General features: G+C 45.0%; 1 protein-coding gene across 2 annotated transcripts in view; it reads right to left on the bottom strand.

Annotated features, from left to right (window-relative positions):
* The window catches only part of sntb1 (syntrophin beta 1), a 133,598-nt gene that overhangs the window by 15,622 nt on the left and 96,372 nt on the right, over positions 1-21,604 (bottom strand). For both annotated transcript variants that reach the window (XM_033019096.1, XM_033019095.1), the window contains exons 4-5: positions 20,678-20,885; positions 9,536-9,678 (exon numbers count right to left, since the gene is read on the bottom strand). In XM_033019096.1, the coding sequence (XP_032874987.1) occupies positions 9,536-9,678; positions 20,678-20,885 (351 nt within the window). The remainder of the gene's footprint in view (positions 1-9,535; positions 9,679-20,677; positions 20,886-21,604) is intronic.

Below are 21,604 nucleotides of genomic sequence, written 5' to 3'. Positions count from 1 at the left end.
TTTATAAAATACACCAGTCGGTGGCCATTGGTATTGTAGTGGACACTGATGAGTCAAAGTTGTTGGAGTAATCTTTACCTTGGAATATGTTACTGGGTTTGGTGCTGGCCTGTTGTGTTAACTATTTGCTGCCTTGTTCGTAACAGCAGAAAAAGTATTGAACAAGTCCACCCACTGCTTACCTTATAAACAATTTCTCAACATTGCTTCATTTTGCACGGACCTTAATAAAATAGTGAAGATTTAAAACTAATTCTTGCTGCTTCCAATTTTCCTCTATCCTCCGCAAAGATACCAGCTCATGGAGGAGTTTAATCCGAGTTGCCTCACCAAGCAGCGAGAGGTCACTCATCCACCTAATTAATGGCTGCATTTTACTCTTGAGGAAATGCCAACGGCAACAGCAGTTGTAGTTGTTCAGTTGTTTGGATGTGGAGAGGATGTCTCCACTAGTGGGAGAGTCTAGGATTGGAGCTCATAGCCTCAGAATTAAAGGACGTTCTTTTAGGAAGAAGATTAGGAGAAATTTCTTCAGTCAGAGCGTAGTGAATATGTGGATTTTTTTGCCACAGAAGGCAGGGAGAAGGTGGGGAGAAGGCAGGCACTGGTTACTGATTGTGGATGCTCAGCCATGATCACAATGAATGGCGATGTGGGCTAGGGCCAAATGGCCTCCTCTGGGGAGGCCAAGTCGGCAGATATTTTTAAGGCCGAGATAGATAGATTTTTGATTAGAAGTTACACAAAATTGCTGGAGGAACTCAGCGGGTGCAGCAGCATCTATGGAGCGAAGGAAATAGGCGACGTTTCGGGCCAGAAGTTATTGGGAGAAGGCAGGAGAATGGGGTTGGGAGAGAGATATAGATCAGCCATGATTGAATGGCGGAATAGTGTTGATAGGCTGAATGGCCTAATTCTACTCCTATCAATTATGACCTGATGAGAATTTTCTGCAGTACACTCACTGTTGAAACCCTCATGTCTGCCATTGTTATCTCCCGACTTGATTTCTCCAATTCAAGCCCACAGGCTTCCCCCAATCTCCCCTCCATGAATTTCATGTTCATAAGTCAAAGCAGCAGAATCAGGCCATTCGGCCCATCGAGTTTGCTCTGCTCCAGTAACTGGGGTAAACCTCTCCACTACACACGAGGGGCAAAATACAAGAGCCAATTAACGTACCAATCGTATGTCCCTGGGGTGTGGGAGGAAACCCACGTGGTCAAAGGAGAACCTCACACAGACAACATTGGGGTTTGGAATCAAACCCAGAGCCTTTGGAGCTGTGAGCTACCAGCTCTACCAAGTAACCCAATGCTTTTGGAACTGTTAGATGGAGAGGTGAGAATCAGATGCTGGAAGGAACTAAGTTGCATAAGAGGTAAAGTTCAGCCAGTGGAAATAGAACATAGAATACAGAACAGGCTCTTCGGCCGACAAAGTCTGTGTCAAACATGAGGCCAAGACCAACTCTTATCTGCCTGCACCTAAACCATGTCCACCCATTTTCTGCATATCCATGTGACTATCCAAAAATCTCTTAAATGCCACTTTCGTATCTGACTCAACCACCACCCCTGGCAGTGCGCTCCAGCCACTCACTTCCCTCTGTGTAAAAAAATCTGCCCTGCACGTCTCCTTTAAACTTTGCCCCTCTCACCTTAAAGCTATGCCCCACTAGTATTTGATTTTCCCATGCTGGGAAAGAGGTCCTGACTGTCTACTCAATCTACGTTTCTCCTCATTTTATATACTACCAGGTCTCCCTGTAACCTCCGGTATTCCATAGAAAACAATCCAAATTTAGTTTAGTTTAGAGATACAGCGCGGAAACAGGCCCTTCAGCCCACCGAGTCTGCACCGACCAGCGATCCCCGCACATTAACATTATCCTACACACATTAGGGGCAATTTTTACATTTACCTACAAACATAGAAACATAGAAATTAGGTGCAGGAGCAGGCCCTTCGAGCCTGCACCGCCATTCAATATGATCATGGCTGATCATCCAACTCAGTATCCCGTACCTGCCTTCTCTCCATACCCTCTGATCCCCTTAGCCACAAGGGCCACATCTAACTCCCTCTTAAATATAGCCAATGAACTGGCCTCAACTACCCTCTGTGGCAGAGAGTTCCAGAGATTCACCACTCTGTGTGTGAAAAAAGTTCTTCTCATCTCGGTTTTAAAGGATTTCCCCCTTATCCTTAAGCAGTGACCCCTTGTCCTGGACTTCCCCAACATCTTTGGAGTGTGAGAGGAAACGGAAGATCTTGGAGAAAACCCACGCAGGTCGCGGGGAGAACGTATAAACTCCGTACAGACAGCACCCGTAGTCAGGATCGAACCCGGGTCTCCGGCGCTGCAGGCGCTGTTAAGCAGCAACTCTACCGCTACCGCCCAAATCTGTGCAACCTCTCCCTATAGCTAATGCGCCCTAGACAAAACAGCATTCTGGTAAATCCTCCTCTGCACCTATTCCAAAGCCACCACATCGTTCCTGTAAAGGGGTGATCAGAAGTGCACACAATACTCCAAATTAAAGTCCTCTAAAGCCGCATCACAAAGCCGTGGACACAACCTGTTCCACCTGCTGCCCTCTGGCAGACGGTACAGGTCTTTCAAAACTCGCACAAACAGACTCAGAGACAGCTTCTACCCCATAGCCATACGTGAACTTAACAATGCAAAATAAGAAATAACACTCACATTCAACTGAATGGTTCTACCTCAGCTGCTATTGTTATTTATCTGTAATTTTTTTTAATATGTATATATTTTTACCTTTTCTTATATATTTAAAATTGCTCTTGTGAATCGCACCGTGGGATTGACTTTTAAATTTCGTTGTACCATGTGCAATGACAATAAGGAGATTCATTCATTCATTCATTCATTCATTCATTCATTCATTCATTCATTCATTCATTCATTCATTCATTCATTCATTCATTCATTCATCATGACATCCTGACCCTTCACACTCAATGCCCTGACTGATGAAAGCAAGCATACCATATGCAATCTTTACTACTCTATCTATTTGTGTTGCCACTTTCATGGAGATATGGACTTGAACCCCAAGATCCCTCTGTCCATCAAATAATCGGGGAAAAATATTTTCACAGGAGAGATAATGAATCGCACCCTGCCTCAGTATGTTCCAAAACCAATGTAGTGCTTCTGAAGTTAGGCTAGTGGTTTCAGACTATTGAGCAGTTCTCTCATAACTTCAGGGTGCCGTCCCTATCACCCACATCGTGTGCCTTACAATTTGTATCTGCATTTAGTCTGTTACTGACACTATAACGCTGTTACACTATATCCTCTGCTCGTATTTTTTTCTTCTTGTTGCACTTGTGCATGGCTTGATTGTACCCATGGATGATATGATTTGACTGTATAGCATGCAAAGGTTTTTCACTGTATCTCATACATGACCAATACTAAGTCATAAGTCATAACTAATTTAGAAAAATAGGAGTCAATTCCACTAAAACGTGGGAAGAAGCTGCAAATCAGACCTGCCGTGAAAAAATCTTCAGTTTTACGTCACGTCAGGTCAACAATAATTCACTTGGTCTATTGAAACAATAAACAGATTCCCCTACTCGCATCCGGAGGACAGTTTCCTCCAGCACACAGCAAGCACAGGACTCCCCTTCCTGTTTTTCTTTAATACGGGACTCTCTTCACTAAGAGGACCAAGGAATTCTCCAGGAGAGTGATATATTTTTAAATGATTGGGGCAAATTGGTTGGATTTTAACTCCTGGGGAAAAAAGCATTATCTGATGTCACTCTAATTACCCGATATCCAGGATCCTGGCCTTTGACAAAGAATATTTTAGGTTAAAATATTCCTAGCATAAAAAGGAACTACCTTCAAGTTTGTATGTTTTCTGCAACATGCCTGTCTCCCTCTGAGCACCCTGGTGTTGGGAGCAGAAAGCACTTGGATTCAAGCTTCAAGCAGAGCTCAGGAGAGTCACGTTCAACTGTACCATTTACCAGCCAGTTACACTAGATACAGCGCGGAAACAGGCCCTTCAACCCATCGGGTCCGCGCGACTAGCGATCACCATGAACACTATCCTACACACCAGGGACAATTTTACAACTTACCAGGGCCGATTAACCTACAAACCTGTATGTCTTTGGAGTGTGGGAGGAAACCGGAGATCCCGGAGAAAATCCATGCGGTCACAGGGCAAATGTACAATTGAGGGGCCTGTTTCTACGCTATGTGACCTTATGACTATGTCTCTATAAACCCTTATCTGCCCCAACTCCCAACTCAGTTCAGCATTCTGGCTCATCGGCTCATACAGACAGCACCTGTAGTTAGGATTATATTCATTCTCTGTAGTTGTAAGACAGCAGTTCGACTGCTACACCACTATGCCGCACGCTGTGTACCCCTTGCTGTCTGTCAGGGGAGCTCAGGGTGCATTGATAGATTTGTTAGGGGATTTAAGCAAGTTTCTTTCTCTGTGCCTCTGCATATGCAGCATGTCTGTCTGTCTGTCTATGTGTGTGTGTGTGGCTGTGTGTCAGCCCACTGCAGAGCCGATGAGCCAGAATGCTGAACTGAGTTGGGAGTTGGGGCAGATAAGGGTTTATAGAGACATAGTCATAAGGTCACATAGCGTAGAAACAGGCCCCTCAACTCAGCTTGCCCACGCAGACCGACATGCCACATCTACACTGGTCCCACCTGCCTGTCTTTGGCCCATATCCCTCGAAACCAATCCTATCCATGTACTTGTCCAAATATTTTTTAAACATTGCGATGGTACCTTCCTCAACTACCTCCTCTGGCTGCTTGTTCCATACACCCACCACCCTTTGGTAAAAATGGTACCCCTCAGGTTCCTATTAAATCTTCCCCCCCTCACCTTAAACCTATGTCCACTAGTACTTGGTTCCCCCTCCCTGGTAAAAGACAGTTGCAGCTCAGGCCCTTGAGCCCTGGCAACTCCTCCGTAAATCTTCTCTGCATACTTTCCGGTTTAACAACATTGTAATTCTTCTCTGCACCATTTCCTGCTTAGCAAAATCGAGCTTGACAAGCAGTACTACTCTAAGAAGCTTTATGATAGGCACATGGATATACAAGGAATGCAGGGATATGGATCCGGTCCAGGTAGATTAGTTTAACTACAAGATCATGTGTGGTACAAACACTGTGGGCTGAAGGGCCTGTTCCTGTGCTGTACTCTTCTATGTTCTACGAGTCCCGATTGAATCCTGTGCTGCTGTGCAGTGAAGGAGGTAATCTGCAGTTGCAGAATAACAGGGGCTTCCTCATGTAGCACGCGGTGAATGGGAGAGATGCCAAGATATGGAACTAGCTGCTAGAAGAAGTAGTTGAGGCAGGTAGAATAACAAAGATATTTGGACAGGCATAAGATAGGAAAGGTTTAGAGGCTTACTAGACCAAGTGGGACCCGTTGGGTTCCTGTCACACGGGAGGCCTGGTCTCCCAATGCAACCCGTTCCCCCAACCCAATATTCCACCACTCACCATAGCCCCCATGGGAGGCCTATTCCACCACTCACCTGTTCCCCCAATACAACCCGTTCCCCCAACGCAATATTCCACCACTCACCCATAGCCCCCAACTGTGCAGGGGCGGCTTATTTCCCGTTATTCACCCTTCCTCATTTGAAACTTTTTAAAAATGCTGCCAGGAAAAAAAAAAATGGATTTCACTTGCTACCAGTACTCAGTGTCCTGTGATTGCAACATTGTTGTGGGCAGGGACAGCAAGGATTTGGATTTTTAACACTGAGAAGTTAAGTGAAAAGTAAAATGTTTTAAGTTTTAAATGTGAATAACTTGTAAAATTTACCATCAATCTGAACGAAATTTGATACAACTCACTACAGGACAATAGCGAGTAGGGTGGTCCAAAAAATTGTAGCACTATCGTGTACGGTTTGGGCGTAATTCAGGGCATGAAACGCACGCATGCACACACTGACAAGATGAGAGTTTTAGTAATATACTAGACCAAGTGAGCCCTGTCACATGGGAGGCCTGGTCCCCCAATGCAACCCGTTCCCCAAAGCAATATTCCACCACTCACCCATAGCCCCCACGGAAAGCCTGGTCCCCCAATGCAACCCGTTCCCCAAAGCAATATTCCACCACTCACCCATAGCCCCCACGGAAAGCCTGGTCCCCCAACGCAACCCGTTCCCCAAGGCAATATTCCACCACTCACCCGTTTCTCCAACACAACCCGTTCCCCCAACGCAATATTCCACCACTCACCCATAGCCGACAACTGCGCAGGGGCTGCTCATTTCGCCTTATTCACCTTCCTTCATTTTTAAACTAAAAAAAATGCAATTGCACTTGCTAGTTCGCAGAACCCAGTGTATTGTGACTTTAAAAAAATTGCATTTGCACTTGGTAGGGCTAGCAGGACTCAGTGTACTTGGAAGCAACCATGTTGCGAGACAGCTGTAAGCACAGGTATTATAAGCAAAAGACAGTTTTTTTCCAGGTTTATTGAGATTTTTGAATATTTTCATTAATAACGAGAAATGAAGCATGAAATTTTGAGATGCCGATTTTTGACCACGTAAAAAATTTCTACCGGAATATGTAAAAATTTTACCATTAGCCCGCTTTTTTAGTTCGAGAAGATGTGATTACACACACACACGCACGCACGCATACATCCAAGATCAGAGTTTTAATAGCTACTAGACCAATTGGAACCCGTTGGTTCCCGGGGTCCCGTCCCCTCAATGTGCGGTTGTGTGGGGGGGGGGGGGGGGGGGGGGTGGGGTGGCCTGTGGTGTCACACACTAACCCCCCCCCACACACACACACACAAACACCAACCACCCCCCACACACACACATTAACCACCCCCCTTGATATCATATTAATATTATTCATTCGCTCCTTTCACCTCATCCCTGCCCTATCCATTCATGCATAGCTCCCAACTCGCAGGCGTGTCCAGAGAAGGAGAGGGAGGGAGTGTAGAGAGAGAGGGCAGAGAGAGAGGGGGCAGAGACAGAGAGAGTGTCGACCAAACGACCTAGCGAGGGATGGGGGGCAGAGAGGGAGGGAGGGGGGCAGAGAGGGAGGGGCAGGGCAGAGGGGGGGGGGGGGAAATGAAGGGGACACAGAGGGAGGGGGTAGAGGCAGCACCTACCCAGGTCGTAGAGCAGCAGCTTCCTCCCCAGGCGCCAGGCCCGAGCGAGGCCCCCCTCCCCTTCTCCTCCACCTCTCCCCTCTCTTCCTCCCTCTCCTCCACCTCTCCCCTCTCCTCCCCCCTCTCCCCTGCCCTCTCTCCAACCCTCCCTCTCCACTCCCACCCCCCCCTCTCTCTACCCCCCTCTCCCTCTCTCTCTTTCTCTGCCCTGGGGAGGGGGTAGAGGGGGAGGGGGTAGAGGCAGCACCTACACACATGGTAGAGCAACAGCCTCCCCATCAGGCTCCAGGCCCGAGTGAGGCTGCGGCCTGCATGGACCCGAGCGAGGCCTGGAGCGATCTGAGGACGGTCAAACGCAGCGGAGAGCCGGCCGATCGTGGCTTCCGCGAGGGGAACCCCACCCACCCACGTGACAGACAATCGGGCGTGGGAGACAGAGAGGAGGTCGTCCCCCGTGACGGCCAGAGATCGGCAGGTGGGATCAGGAACACAAAAGGCGTCACGATTCCCCAAGTCCCTGCGATCGACGGAGGAATCGCAGGTCTCCATAGATGGCTTATCCCAGAGGGAGTAATGCCCGCCATGGTCACCCTCCTATCACGCTTCCCCACACCCTCACCCACGCCCACGCAGCGATAACGGCCGCCGCCGCCATGTTCTAGAGCCCAGCACGACCTGAGCAGCAGTTTAAAAACGCGAACAGAGGCAGGCTGTCAGATGCATTGTGACGTCATCAGTGAGACCATCTCGTTTATTTTCTAAGTTATTTGAGATTTGTGAAAATTTTCATAAATAACTCGAGAAATATTGCATTAAATTTTCAGAAGGCAATTTTTGATTTCACGGGATAAATCTCGAATATAACCGGAATATGTAAAAATGGTCCCGTTAGCACGTCGTTACTTTGAGTAGATGTGATCGCACACAAACAAACAAATACACACACAAACACACGCACACATCCAAGATCGGAGTTGTATCGTTATAAGGATAGACATGATAGACGGGCCAAAAGTAGACAAATGAGACTAGCTTGGATGGGGTATCGTGATTGGCATGGATGAGTTGGGCTTGTTTCCATATTCTCTGACTATGAACTGCAATCAAGCCCTGCTCAGTTGAAAGTTTTTTTGTTTTTTTAAAAAATATTTTATTTTATTAGAAGTAAGTACAGTCATATGGCACCAAAGTGCCTAATATATATTTTCATAATACATTTTATGTACAACTTCTTTTTTTTTTTTTGTTACACTGAAAAAAGATTAGAATAAGAAAAAGAAGTTAGATAGTAAAGGATAGAAAGATGTGAAATATATAGTGTGTGAAAAAAGAAAACGAGTAAATGAAGAAAGTTGAGAGAGAATAGAGAAAATAAAATAAAATAAAAAAGAAAAGGAGATCATTATTTATAATCTTGACCAACCCTCGTCCAGTCCTGAAAGTTATTTTTTACAATTGTGTTGCACCATATGATTCCAAAAAAACGACGAATGGAGACCAACTCGTTATGAATTGGTCTGATTTATCCATTAGGAGGAATCGCATTTCCTCAAGATGAGCGGTGTCCAACATACTTGCAATCCACATTTTAAGCGTTGGTATTGATGTACCCTTCCAAAATTTAAGAATTAATTTTTTTGCTATTATTAAACCATAGTTAAGGAATAGATTTTGAGATGTGTTCAATTTATTCCCCTCTTCCATTACGCCAAATATAATCATTTCAGTATTAGGTTCCATTCTTGTCTTGAATAATTTTGTAAATATTTCAAAAATATCATTCCAAAATCTATAAAGTTTTATGCAGGAAACTAAGGAGTGTGTTATAGTTGCCTTTTGGGCTAGACATTTATCACAAGTGGCGGATATATTTGGATAAAATTTGTTCAATCTTGTTTTTGAATAATATAATCTATGTACAATTTTAAATTGAATTAGATTATGTCTTACATTAATTGAACATTTGTGAATATATATCAGGTATTTTTCCCATTTAACCTTCGTAATTTTTATCATTAGTTCCCGTTCCCACTCTTCTTTAAGTACCTCTGTCGATGGTAGGTCTATCTTTAGAATGCTATTATATAAATATGATATTAATTTTTGTGAGTCAGCTTCAATATTCATTGCTTCTTCCAATAAGTCAGGAGTTACTTTTTGATATCCTTGTATATATTTTTTCACGAAATCGCAAATCTGAAGATATTTAAAATATTGGTTGTTTTTCAATTTAAATTTTAATTGTAGTTGTTGGAATGATAGTAAGTTTCCCATTTGAAAGTTAAAGTTGAAGTTATCGGTTTTGTGAAGGGAAAGCAACGTTTCCGTAATCACCTCCAAAGAATCCACCCTCTTACCTGGTGGCGAGCAGTGGGTAAGTGCGAGCTGGACTGAGCCAGGCCTCCTTCAAGCGAGGCATGCTGGGATAGAGGAGCATGTCCTTCTCGGTGAGCACCACCAACACTGGCTTCCAGGGCTTCTTGTCAGCCTCTGTCATTGCCTGCAGAGAGAGGGAAAAGATTCAGACCAAACCACTGGCATCATTGTTAGCAAAGACATTGTGGGCTGAAGGGCCACCTGTTCCTATGCTGTTCAATGCTGTCCCAACCTTGCTTAAATAGGATCAGCTTGCATTTGTTTGAAATGTTTGTCAACGGAGCAATGTGGTGGGTGTGGTCACTGTATTCTGGCCTGGCTTCTTGAATCAGATCCAAGCCCATTTACCATGACTTGAGAGATATGTAAATTGATCCATGCATTGGGTTGAAGTCTCATCAGATGGATGGACAGTAGGAATTTTGCAAGTGTGACTTGGGTTAAAGGACAGCAAAGTGAAAAACATCCTTCGTGTAGTTTGGTTTATTTTCATGTGTAGAGTGAAAAGCATTTTCATTACGAACTATCCAGTTGGCAGAAAGACTATACCTGATTACAATTGAGCCGCACATCATGTACCACCCATTAAGGGGTTGGACAGGCTAGATGCAGGAAGATTGTTCCCGATGTTGGGGAAGTCCAGAACAAGGGGTCACAGTTTAAGGATAAGGGGGAAATCCTTTAGGACTGAGATGAGAAAAACATTTTTCACACAGAGAGTGGTGAATCTCAGGAATTCTCTGCCACAGAAGGTAGTTGAGGCCAGTTCATTGGCTATATTTAAGAGGGAGTTAGATGTGGCCCTTGTGGCTATAGGGATCAGGGGGTATGGAGAGAAGGCAGGTACAGGATACTGAGTTGGATGATCGGCCATGATCATATTGAATGGCGGTGCAGGCTCGGAGGAACGAATGGCCTACTCTTGCACCTATTTTCTATGTTTCTATGTTTCTATGTACAGATACAGGATAAAGGGAATAATAGTGCAAGATAAAGTCCAGTAACGTTTGATTATAAATAGTCATGTGGGCCTCCAATGAGGTACATGGTAGCTCAGGGCCGCTCTCTAGTTGTTGATAGGATGGTTCACTTTGTCTCAATTTATCTTCTCAATCTATCAAACTAATAATATGACACTGGGACTTGGTGATTTGTGAGCATATCCTTGGAGTTGACACTGTTGGGAATTGTCTGTGCAGTTTAGAAGGTTCTTCTATCCATCTCCTGTAATCTCCATGTTAATTTATTTTGTCTGCCCAATAAAAAAAGCACGTTTATTTACACAAAATGCTGGAGTAACTCAGCGGGTCAGACAGCATCTCTGAAGAAAAGGAATAGATGATGTTTCGGGTCTAAACACACTTTTTCAGACCTTGTCTGAAGAAGGGTCTCGACCCGAAACGCCACCTATTCCTTTTCTGAAGAGATGCTGCCTGATTCACTGAATTATCCAGTATATTTTGTCCACCTGCAGTGTAAACCAGCATCTACAGTTCCTTCCAATATCCTTTTATTGAAATGTTTTCCCCATAGTCTGTGCTTTCTGTTTGCATCATCCCTCTCTCCATTCCTCACCCCCTTCTCACTTCCACCAAATGTCTGGAACTTGGGATGTAGCATATCCAGGGAAGTTTCCAGTCTCCCTCCTTTTGTCCTTCTGGAAAGGGACCATGGTGGTGTAGATCAGTGATTCCCAACCTGGGGCCATATGGCCCCAAAGGTGCCATGGCAAATTTCAGGGGGGCCTCAGAAAAATTTGGGGATTTAGGGGGCACAGGTTCAATGAAGGGGGCCACTTTTTTCCCACTAATAATGTCAGGGGGGGGGGGGGGCACAGAAAAATTAAAGAGCCCAAGGGGGCCATGAACTAAAAAAGTCGGGAACCACTGGTGTAGATGACCAAGAGCCAACTACTAATATCTCAACAGACAAGCAGTTATTTGTGGCCATAATATAATACCAGCTGGGCAAGCACACTGATTTCAGGCTATGCCTGTCAGCGGGATACCTCTGTAGCCAACCCACAACTACAGAGCATGGAGACAGCAGTCGCTAGACATCAGTGAGCACTAACTCATCAAGGCTCCACTAGATTAAATGACCCGTTTTAAGATTAAAGGACAATTTGACAAAAAGCAGAGGAGAACAAATGAATAGCCTGTGAAGCCCTGAATGAAAGGTTCTCACTCCTGGGGAAGAGTCTGACTTGAAAGGAAGTCGCATTGGCGAAGTCAGCACAAAAAAAATTGTTGCATTCCATATTTTACAGTGCAAAGCTAGCTATTTGCAGTATGAGGAAATTAGTTCTGAATGAACTCTGTGCTTGGTTCACTGAACAGTGCTCGAGCCCCCATCTCTCAATTGTGTAATTTCCAGGCTAACTTGCCTCACCTATAATTATCTAAGTCAGGGTGGTGTTGGCATAATTAGAAGCCAGGCTTCTGTTGGTCTTTTAATGTAACTGCCTGGAATGTAGAAAAGATTGCAGTGTTAGTTACAGAGACTGGGCAAACCTGCTTCTGGAAGTAATTGTTGGATGTATTGATCTGTACATCTTTATTGAGAAATAAAGAGATATCACACAATCAGACAGAGCATAAGTCCATTTGGCTCATTGCCATTTCTATGAAGGCATGCGTATGTTTATGGCCTTTATTTTGGACTCCCTTCCACAAATATCACATTCAGTATTGAGAAGAGTTTGTTCTGCTGCTTTGACAAAGCAGACCCCAGAGCCCAATTGAACCCACATCAGAAGTAAACAAGAGTAACGATCAGCCACCGGGAGCTGCAGGAAAACATGTACTTCAGCAGTTTCCAGTCACGCTTTGCAAGGGCATTGACCTCCCAGAAAAAAAGCCCAAGGAATTAACTTGCTCTTGTTGCTACGGTTCTATTGAAAACCAGTTACAAAAGCAGAAGTGTTTTTTACTTTAAAACTCAGAATCTGTCTAAGTGCTTTATTGGACCTTACAAAGCCTTTGTCCATCAATCATGAAGTGTTATGACTGCCCTCACGTATTGGTTTCCATCCAATGTCTGCTTCATGTAAGCCATTCTCTTCATCAATGGGGCTACAACAGACGCTATAGAGTCACAGCACGGAAACAGGCCCAGTCATACAGTGTGGAAACTGGCCCACGCCGATCAACATGCCCCATCTACACTCGTCCCACCTGCCCACGTTTGGCCCATAACCTTCTAAACCTTTCTTGTGCATGTTAAGAGCACATTCTGGAATTCCTTCCATGGAGGGTTGTGGACCGGAAATATTTGAAGAGAAAATAGGTAAAAATCTTGGAATTGGGGCTTTGAGGCACTGGCAAGGGGTTGAAGTCCAGGGTCGTGGATGCCTACTGGTGATCATTTTCCAATGTTCTATAGACTATGGATCAGTTCCTGTGGACTGGAGGGTAGTCTTACTTTTTAAGAAAGGACAGAGAGAGAAAATGTGAAATTTTACTTCGGAGTCACGTGAGTGACTACGTGAAGAACCCCGCCAGGACGCATGCGTGTCATATCGCTTTCACGCTTGCGAAACGACAGGCGGTTGGAGCGTTCCCCCGCAGCGGTAAGTTTGAAACCGCGACCTGCAGGTAAGTGATTTACTCTGCGGTAGTGTTTGTCCCCGCGCTGTTTTTACACAGGGGGGGGGGGGGGGGGAAGCTGGACAAAATAGTGTCCACAAGTGCTGCGAGTGAAGCTGGCTGGGGAGGACCGCGAAGTTGCGGGAGCCAGCAGCAGCTGAAGGCACAAGCCCTGTAAGTGGGATCAATTGTGCCGACTTTTGGTCCCGCGCCGGCCAGAACACCACGGCCGGGCGGGAGACTATTCAGATGGGGCCGTTGACTTTGACAAGTCGAAACGGCAGGAGCTGGGGGTACAGGAAACGTTCCCCCGTAGCGACAGTTTAAAACTGGACCTGCAGGTAAGTGAAACTGCGGTCTTTATTCTCCCCATACTGTTTCACAGGTGGGGAAACATGGAGAGCTGTGCAAACAACGGCAGGCGGCACAGGAATCACCCGTAAGGGAACAGCTGTGCCCGACTTCGCTCCCGCACCGGCCAGATTAAACACCATGGCTGGGCGGGAGACTATACAGAACGGAGCCGTTGGCTTTGACAAGTCAAAACGGTAGGAGGAGGGGTGGAAGACGTTCCCCCATAACGGCAAGTTTTAAGCCTGGACCTGCAGGTAAGTGATACTGCGGTCTTTATTGTTCCCATACTGTTCTACAGGTGGGGGAAACATGCACAAGGCAAAGAAGTCGACCAGAGCTGCGACAAAGCTGGCGGGGGAAGACCGCGGAGTTGCGGACGCCAGCAGCGGCCGGCGGCACAGGAATCACCCGTAAGGGAACAGCTGTGCCCGACTTCGCCCCCGCACCGGCCAGATTAAACACTGCGTCTGGGCGGGAAGGCAAGAAGAAAACCAAAAGAGTCGTTGACTGATGAGTCCGACTTTGAGGCGGCCAGCGACCGTGAGCGCTGGAGCCGGTTGGAGCGGCTTATGGAGCCGAGCTCCAACATGACAGGTTCCGGGAGATGGAGTCTAGTCTCTGTGGGCACTATGTAACACCCACAGCAGCACCTCTTGTAGGGCTGAACAATGCATCTCCCTCGCCAGAGGGGAGTACTGGGGGGTCAATTCTGGGCTGACCCTGAAGAGGGGTTTTGACGAACAAAATTACAAGTGTGCAGGGGGTGCAGGAAGGCAAAATCTACTGGTCATGGTGTCCAAATACATACTGCCAGACCACGATTGACACCACTGCAAAAATACTTGGGACCAGGAAACTGCGCATCCATGAATGTTCCAGTCGTGGAAATAGCATCTGGAAACATGTCGGAGCAGGACTTAGGAAAGCCCTGGGGCTCATAAAGGCGACAACATTAAGGATCTCCTACAGCCAAAGACAGCACCCTTATGCATCCACCAGCAGAACAAGAGAAACTGGTGAAAGCTCAAAGGCCGGGCATACAGGACAGCGGTCTTTTAGACCATAGCCCAGGCCGACCTTTCTGGAAGATGCGCAAACCCCCAACCCAAAAACAAACCCAGACACCGGCGCCTCAACCTCCACGAAGACCACACAGAAGAAGCAAACTTCCACTAGCAATGGAGGTAGGTGGGTCTGGTCCCTTACAAATTATAGGAAGAGTGGATAATACACACATTGGTGGGAGATTACACTCTTTTGGATACATGGTGTATATTAACTACAGACACTTATATCCTAAGCAGTATCCAGGGATATACCATTGAATTGTGCAAAAGGGGTAATGGGTAAACCCAACACGATTGGCTGGAATTTGTGTCTTATATCTTTACCAAAAACAAAATAGATGGTGACAGTCGCATCATCATCGAATTGACCAAATTGAATACATTGTACTATATATTCAGTACAAAATGGGAACTGGTAATTGCTAAAGGACTGATTTCTAAAGGCTACTCCATGGCTAGCATCGACCTAAAAGATGCTTACTATTCAGTGCCTACACGGACTGATCACAAACGTTATTTAAAAAAATTCAACTGGATGGGGCAGCTCTGGCAGTATAGAGCTCTACCAAATACATAATCATATGATCATACTAATTGTGGGCATAACTTTGGAGTTGGCTAAACTAGCTGTAACAGCCACCATACAATTGGGTGAAAACTGGGGTTATCATCCATCCAGTTAAATCTAGACTAACGCCTACCAACATAATGGATTATTTGGGGTTCACCATTGACAGCTCACATGTCGGTGACTTTACCAAAGGACAAGGCTACAGTCTTAACTGAGGCCTGCAACAACCCCACTGACATCAGTGAACCGTCTATCAGATTGGTAGCAAGGGTAATTGGCATATAGTGTCTGCCTTTCCAGCCACACAATTTGGACCTTTGTATTACCAAAAATCTACAAAGGGCAAAAATGCAAACACTCAAAGTTAATACTGGTCATTTCGACAGACCAATAAGCTACCAATCAAAGCTTATGGAATTAAAATGGTGGAGGGATAACATTCGGCATTGTTCCAACCCTATCGTTATCAGCAAACCATTAGTGGTGCTACAAACTGATGCCAGTGCGCTTGGTTGGGGTACTACCAATTTCCATCTCCATCTGTGGAGGTAGATGAAAGGCACAGGAGGCATCATTATCACAGACACTGGGCATAAACTACCTGGAAATGTGGGGTGCGTTCTATGGCCTAAAGTCATACTGCTCTGGGATAAATCACCAGCATGTTAGACTACAGAGTGACAATCTGACTAATACAATTTGGTGATGGTGTATCCAGAGAAATATTGGAATATCAGCTATTTACCTACCAGGTAACCCAAAATTTAGTGACGGACATCAGGTCACGCAAATTCAATAAAATAAGACTTAATCACCAGTTACCAAACTGTGTTTCTTGGGAACCAGACCCTGGGACAGCAGGGACAGATGCATTTCACTGCATTGAGGGGGCAATTGTTTATCTATGCATTCTCTCCTTTTCTGCATCATCAGTCGGGTATTACGAAAAATACAACAAAGACTCAGCATCTGTTAATTGGTAGTGCCGTTGGCCTACTTAAACCATGGTTCCCTGTGATATTCAACATGGGTTTTAACCATGCATCACCATCCTGAAACAACCAGATTATTGGTTCATCCCGTAACAGGGGAACCCATCCATGTCAAAAACAACAAACCTATCAATTTGTAGAGTCTAAAGAAAACTCTACTGCAACTGGGACTGGCAGACCGAACATTGAACATTATCTCAGCGGGCCACAGACAGTCCACCAAAAACTATATCTGGTATACATCAGGAAATGGGAGATATATTGTCACAGAAACAACATCACCTACAGTTTGATGAACATAACGCCTGTTCTCGAATTCCTGGCAGGCCTCCATTATGATGAGGGGCTCAGTTACAGTGCCATTAACTGCACCTGAAGTGCCCTATCAACATATCTATGGCAAGGATCAGAGCGTCATTCTGTTGGGACTCACCCCTGGTAACCAAACTTATGAGGGGAATTTTTAATATCAATCCCCCAAGAACCAGGTACTCTCTAAATGGGATATGAGTATTGCCCTAACGTTGCTAAGGAATTGGTCTCCAGCAACAGCTCTGTCCCTGCTAAGACTGACGCACAAAACAGTCATGCTGATGGCTTTGGTCACGGCACTAAGGGTACAGTCGTACATAAGTTAAGGCTGGACTATATGACTTCTTCAACAGGAATATAACGTTTCATATTACGAATTAGTCAAACAGAACAGACCGGGATCATCAGGCCTCAAAATAGAATTTAGGGATTACCCTACAGATATCGTCTCTGTATAAGAAGACAATTATTGTTCTATATGGAGAACACCAAAAACATCTGAGGCTATGAGATGGCACTACTAATCAGCCACAAACAAACCCACAAAAAAGTGTCGGTTCAAACTATTTTCAGAAGGCTGAAACAGGTTTTAACAACAGCTGGGGTGGATACTAACATATTCAAATCTTATTCCCCCAGGGCTGCAACTACATCGGCAGCTATGGAGTTGGATGTACCAATGAACCAAATCCTCGAGACAGCAGGATGGATAAGGGGAAAATGTTCCAACTATTCTACCACAAACCAGCAGTTAAACTGGAACTTTGCAGAGCCAATTTTAAGTTCTGTAATATAATTTCACCCCATAAATAGGGGCTATAATTTGTTGTTAACAATTTATCATGGATTTCAATGTTGGATTCATGTCTAAACATGTTAACACAATTCCTCCCACAATCAATTAAGGCAGATGTGATGCATGGACTCGTTTCCACGGCATGAAATCACAGAGCTTTGAAATCTTCACGTAGTCACTCACGTGACTCCGAAGTAAAATAGTAAGATTAAACGAGAACTTACCAGTTCGAAGTTTGATCGTTATTTTATGAGGAGTACGTTGAGGGAATACGTGCCCTCCGCTCCCACCCTTGATCATATACTCAACTGGTATTTTCTTCTCTAATCTTACTATGTTCAGTCATTACTGTTATCTGTGATTTCACACCGCTGCTTTGAAGAATGACACGCATGCGTCCTGGCGGGGTTCTTCACGTATTCCCTCAACGTACTCCTCATAAAATAACGATCAAACTTCGAACTGGTAAGTTCTCGTTTAATCTTACTATTATAGACCAGTTAGCCTTACATCGGTAGTGGGGAAGATGCTTGAGATAATTATTAAAGATGAAATAGCAACGTATTTGGAAACCAGTGACCGGATCGGACAAAGTCAGCATGGGTTTATGAAGGGAAAATCATGCTTGACTAATCTTCTGGAATTTTTTGAGGATGTAACAAGTAGAATGGATAAGGGAGAGCCAGTGGATGTGGTGTATCTGGACTTTCAAAAAAACCTTTGACAAGGTCCCACACAAGAGATTAGTGTGCAAAATTAAAGCACATTGTATTGTGGGTAGGGTATTGACATGGATAGAGAACTGGTTGGCAGACAGGAAGCAAAGAGTAGGAATTAATGGGTTCTTTTCAGAACCTCTTTGCTCCGATACTCCTCTTCTTATGAAGGCCAATGTGCCATCAGCTTTCTTCACTGCCTGCTGTACCTACATGCTTACTTTTGTTAATCCAGGCTAAATTGGAGGATAGGACTTCAAAATGGGGTAAAAGCTTCAGGGCTGCTGGGAGATTTGGTCTATTTGGAATTGCTCTCTGCAGAGCAAGGACAAACTGCGGAGTGGTGCCAGTGTGTCTAGAGCCTAGATACAATTTGCAAGAAAAGAGTAAAGACATCTGCAGACCCTGTCAGTTAGGTGTAAAATGCATAGAATGGATTGGATGGCTGCAAACCAGAAATACACCTTGTAAATGATTGTAAATAATGTTGCAGAGTTTAACTTTGCCAAGTGTTGATTGGATGAGGTGTTGAGCCTTGTCTGGGTTTCTTGCAGATCAGGGTAAATGTTTCTAAGTTGGCTTCCTTACGAAGTCCGGTTTGAAAACAATGTATTGAGCTGCTATATTATTGGGTTAGGGAAATGTCTGTTATGTATGGAGTTAATCGATATCTGTAACAGGCAGATACGAGGATCGAACCCGCAGTGGGATAGGTACAGTAGTTGAACTGTAATGCACTTTAGTTAACATAAAATGTAGTTGTTTCAAGTGCTTGATTCAGTGTTTTTAACTAGAAACTAAACGGGGGGAAGCTTAGAAACGAGCAACTTACACTTTCAGTGGCATGATCAAGGACACCCTGATCTCGTTGCACTTCCCCTTTTCCTAATTTGACACCATTCTGATAATAATCTGCCTTCCTGTTCTTGCCACCGAAGTGAATAACCTCACATTTATCCACATTAAACTGCATCTGCCATGCATCTGCCCACTCACCCAACCTGTTCAAGTCACCCTGTATCCTCAAAGCATCCTCCTCACAGTTCACACTGCCACCTGGTCATCTGCAAAGATGGTAGTTACTTGTAATCCCAAATCATGAATGTGTAATATAAATACAGTGTTAATCCCAATAAAATACATTTACGTTTGTGGTTGTAACGTGACAAAATGTGGAAAAGTTCAAGGGGTATGAAAACTTTTGCAAGCCACTGTAGCTCTTAGGGTTAACAAAATCAAGGGATATGGGGGAAAAAACAGGAACGGAAGCCCTGGAAAGTATGTTATCGGGATACAGCATGGTTTGGGAACACTTCCATCCAAGACCGCAATAAATTGCAGAGAATTGTGGACGCAACCTAGACCATCACACAAACCAACCTCCCTTCCATTGACTCCATTTATACCTCACGCTGCCTCAGCAAGGCCACCAGCATAATCAAGGACAAATCTCACCCTGGCCTCCCCTCTCCCATTGGGCAAAAGATGTAGAAGTGTGAAAACGCACACCTCCAGATTCAGGGACAGTTTCTTCCCAGCTGTTATCAGACAACTGAACCATCCTACCAACAACTAGAGGGCAGTCCTCAGCAACTATCAACCTCGTTAGATATCCTTAGACTATCTTTAATCATATATTACTGGACTTTATCTTGCACTAATGTTCATGTTATTCCATTTATCAGGCATCTGTACACTGTGGATGGCTCGATTGTAACATGTATCGTCTTTCTGCTGCTTGTTAGCACGCAACTAAAACTTTTCACTGTACCCCGGTACGTGACAATAAACGAACCTCAACTCAACTATGGGGCTGCTCAGGACACTAGAGACACAGTCCCTGCTCTTCCTTACAATAATCCGTAAGATCTCTCGTACACCTGAAGGGGAAAGAGAGCTTCAGTTGAGCGTCCCACATGCGAGACGGCACATCTGGCAGTGAAGCAATCCCGTCACACGCCAGCCTGTGTCTTATGCTGAAGAGCCTGGAATGGGGCTTGAACTCACAACCTGATTCAAGAGGATGCTGCCCCCCCCTGACCTTCAGCTGACCCCTGCTACCATGGACCGATTAGCAAGAGCTGGAAACACGCGAGGCTGCACAGTGGCACTGCAGTTAGTGTCGCTGCCTCACTGCTCCAGCGACCCCAGTTCCATCCTGTGCCTCGGGTGCTGTCCGTGTGGAGTTTGCACGTTCTCCTTGTGACTGCGTAGATTTTCCTGGGTGCTCTGGTTTCCTCCCATATCCTGGTTGGTTAATTGGCCCCAATATCACACTGCTGGACATGGAGGTTAGGGGCAGTATTAAAGCATGTGGGAGAGTTTTGCTTGCAAGAGAATAAGTGGGCTGATGGAAATGCTCCAAGTTCTCCAAGTCACAGATTAGGTGAGCTGAATGGCCTCATTCTATGTTGTAGTGAAATACAAAAAATAGGATCGCACACTGCCTTTAAACCTACATGTTATCTGTAAAATATGATGGTCAAAATCTGGATGTTAATGACAGAGGAACAGCTTCTTACAATTGCTTGTGCAGCTCGTAAGCCAATCCAACAAACTGTGCGTAGAGAGAGATTCCGGTGAGGAAATAGCTCATGGGGCAGAGACTATAACCTCCTGTAACCTCTAGCCTTTTCACGCCATTCCCATTGTCAGAACAGGATCTCCATTTCCCCAAGTCCCACTGCAGAACATCCAATGTTGAAACAACAACCGTGCATGGCCTTACCTTTTCCGCAAGCCAGCCCATGTGACAAATCTCTCGGCACCCAGCTATCCCCGTTCTGTCTAGTTGATCCTTGACCTCTGATATGACGTTGGATGTCAAGCTGTTGACATTGGCCTGAATGGTATTGAACCAGGCGTGAGCTGTAGAGGTATCCTTACATCTCAGGACCACCGTATGCTTGCAGTCAGGGGAATGTAATTCCAACTGCCTAAAGGAGGCAAGTTAAAACATTGGTAATTAGAGACATCGTTTACAGACATTGGTTTGTGAGTCAACCTCTCGTGATCCGAGTGAGGAAGGAATTCTAGGTACAGCATTTCTAGTTTCTGTGATGGATTCTCCTCGCCTTCCACCTTGTTTCTCTAGACTTCACCATAGAAAGCCTATAGTCAGGTTGCATCACAACTTGGTTTGGGAACAACTCTGCAAGAAATTGCAGGGATTTGTAGATCTATCGCATATCAGGCTCTCCATCATTGACTTTATCTGCACTTCACACTGCCTCTGCCAACACGCAACCAACATAATCAAAATGTCCTACCACAGTCATTCCTTCGCTTTCCTGCTCCCTTCCACAGAAGATACAGAAACCTGGAAGCATGCATCACCAGGGTCAGGAACAACTCTTTTCCTTCAATTATCAGGCTTCAGAATGATCCTGCTATAAACTAGGGCTCTGTCTGATTCACCTCTACTACATTGCAAACATTGGTCTTTGTGGAACTGATGACCTACAATGCTGACAACTCCATTCCGCACCCTGTTCTTACCCTTTGCTCTATCTATTGTACTTGAGTATGACTGATTGTATTAATGTATAATATTATCTGATTTGATAGAATGCCAAACACCCCACCCCATCTGTGACCTTAAAACTATGCCCTGGGAAAAAGGTCCTGCCTGTCTATCTTAGCTATGCCCTTGGAA

This window comes from Amblyraja radiata, chromosome 4 (assembly GCF_010909765.2).
Source record: "Amblyraja radiata isolate CabotCenter1 chromosome 4, sAmbRad1.1.pri, whole genome shotgun sequence".
NCBI classification, from domain to species: Eukaryota; Metazoa; Chordata; class Chondrichthyes; order Rajiformes; family Rajidae; genus Amblyraja; species Amblyraja radiata.
This window is presented reverse-complemented; position numbering and strand designations above follow the sequence as displayed.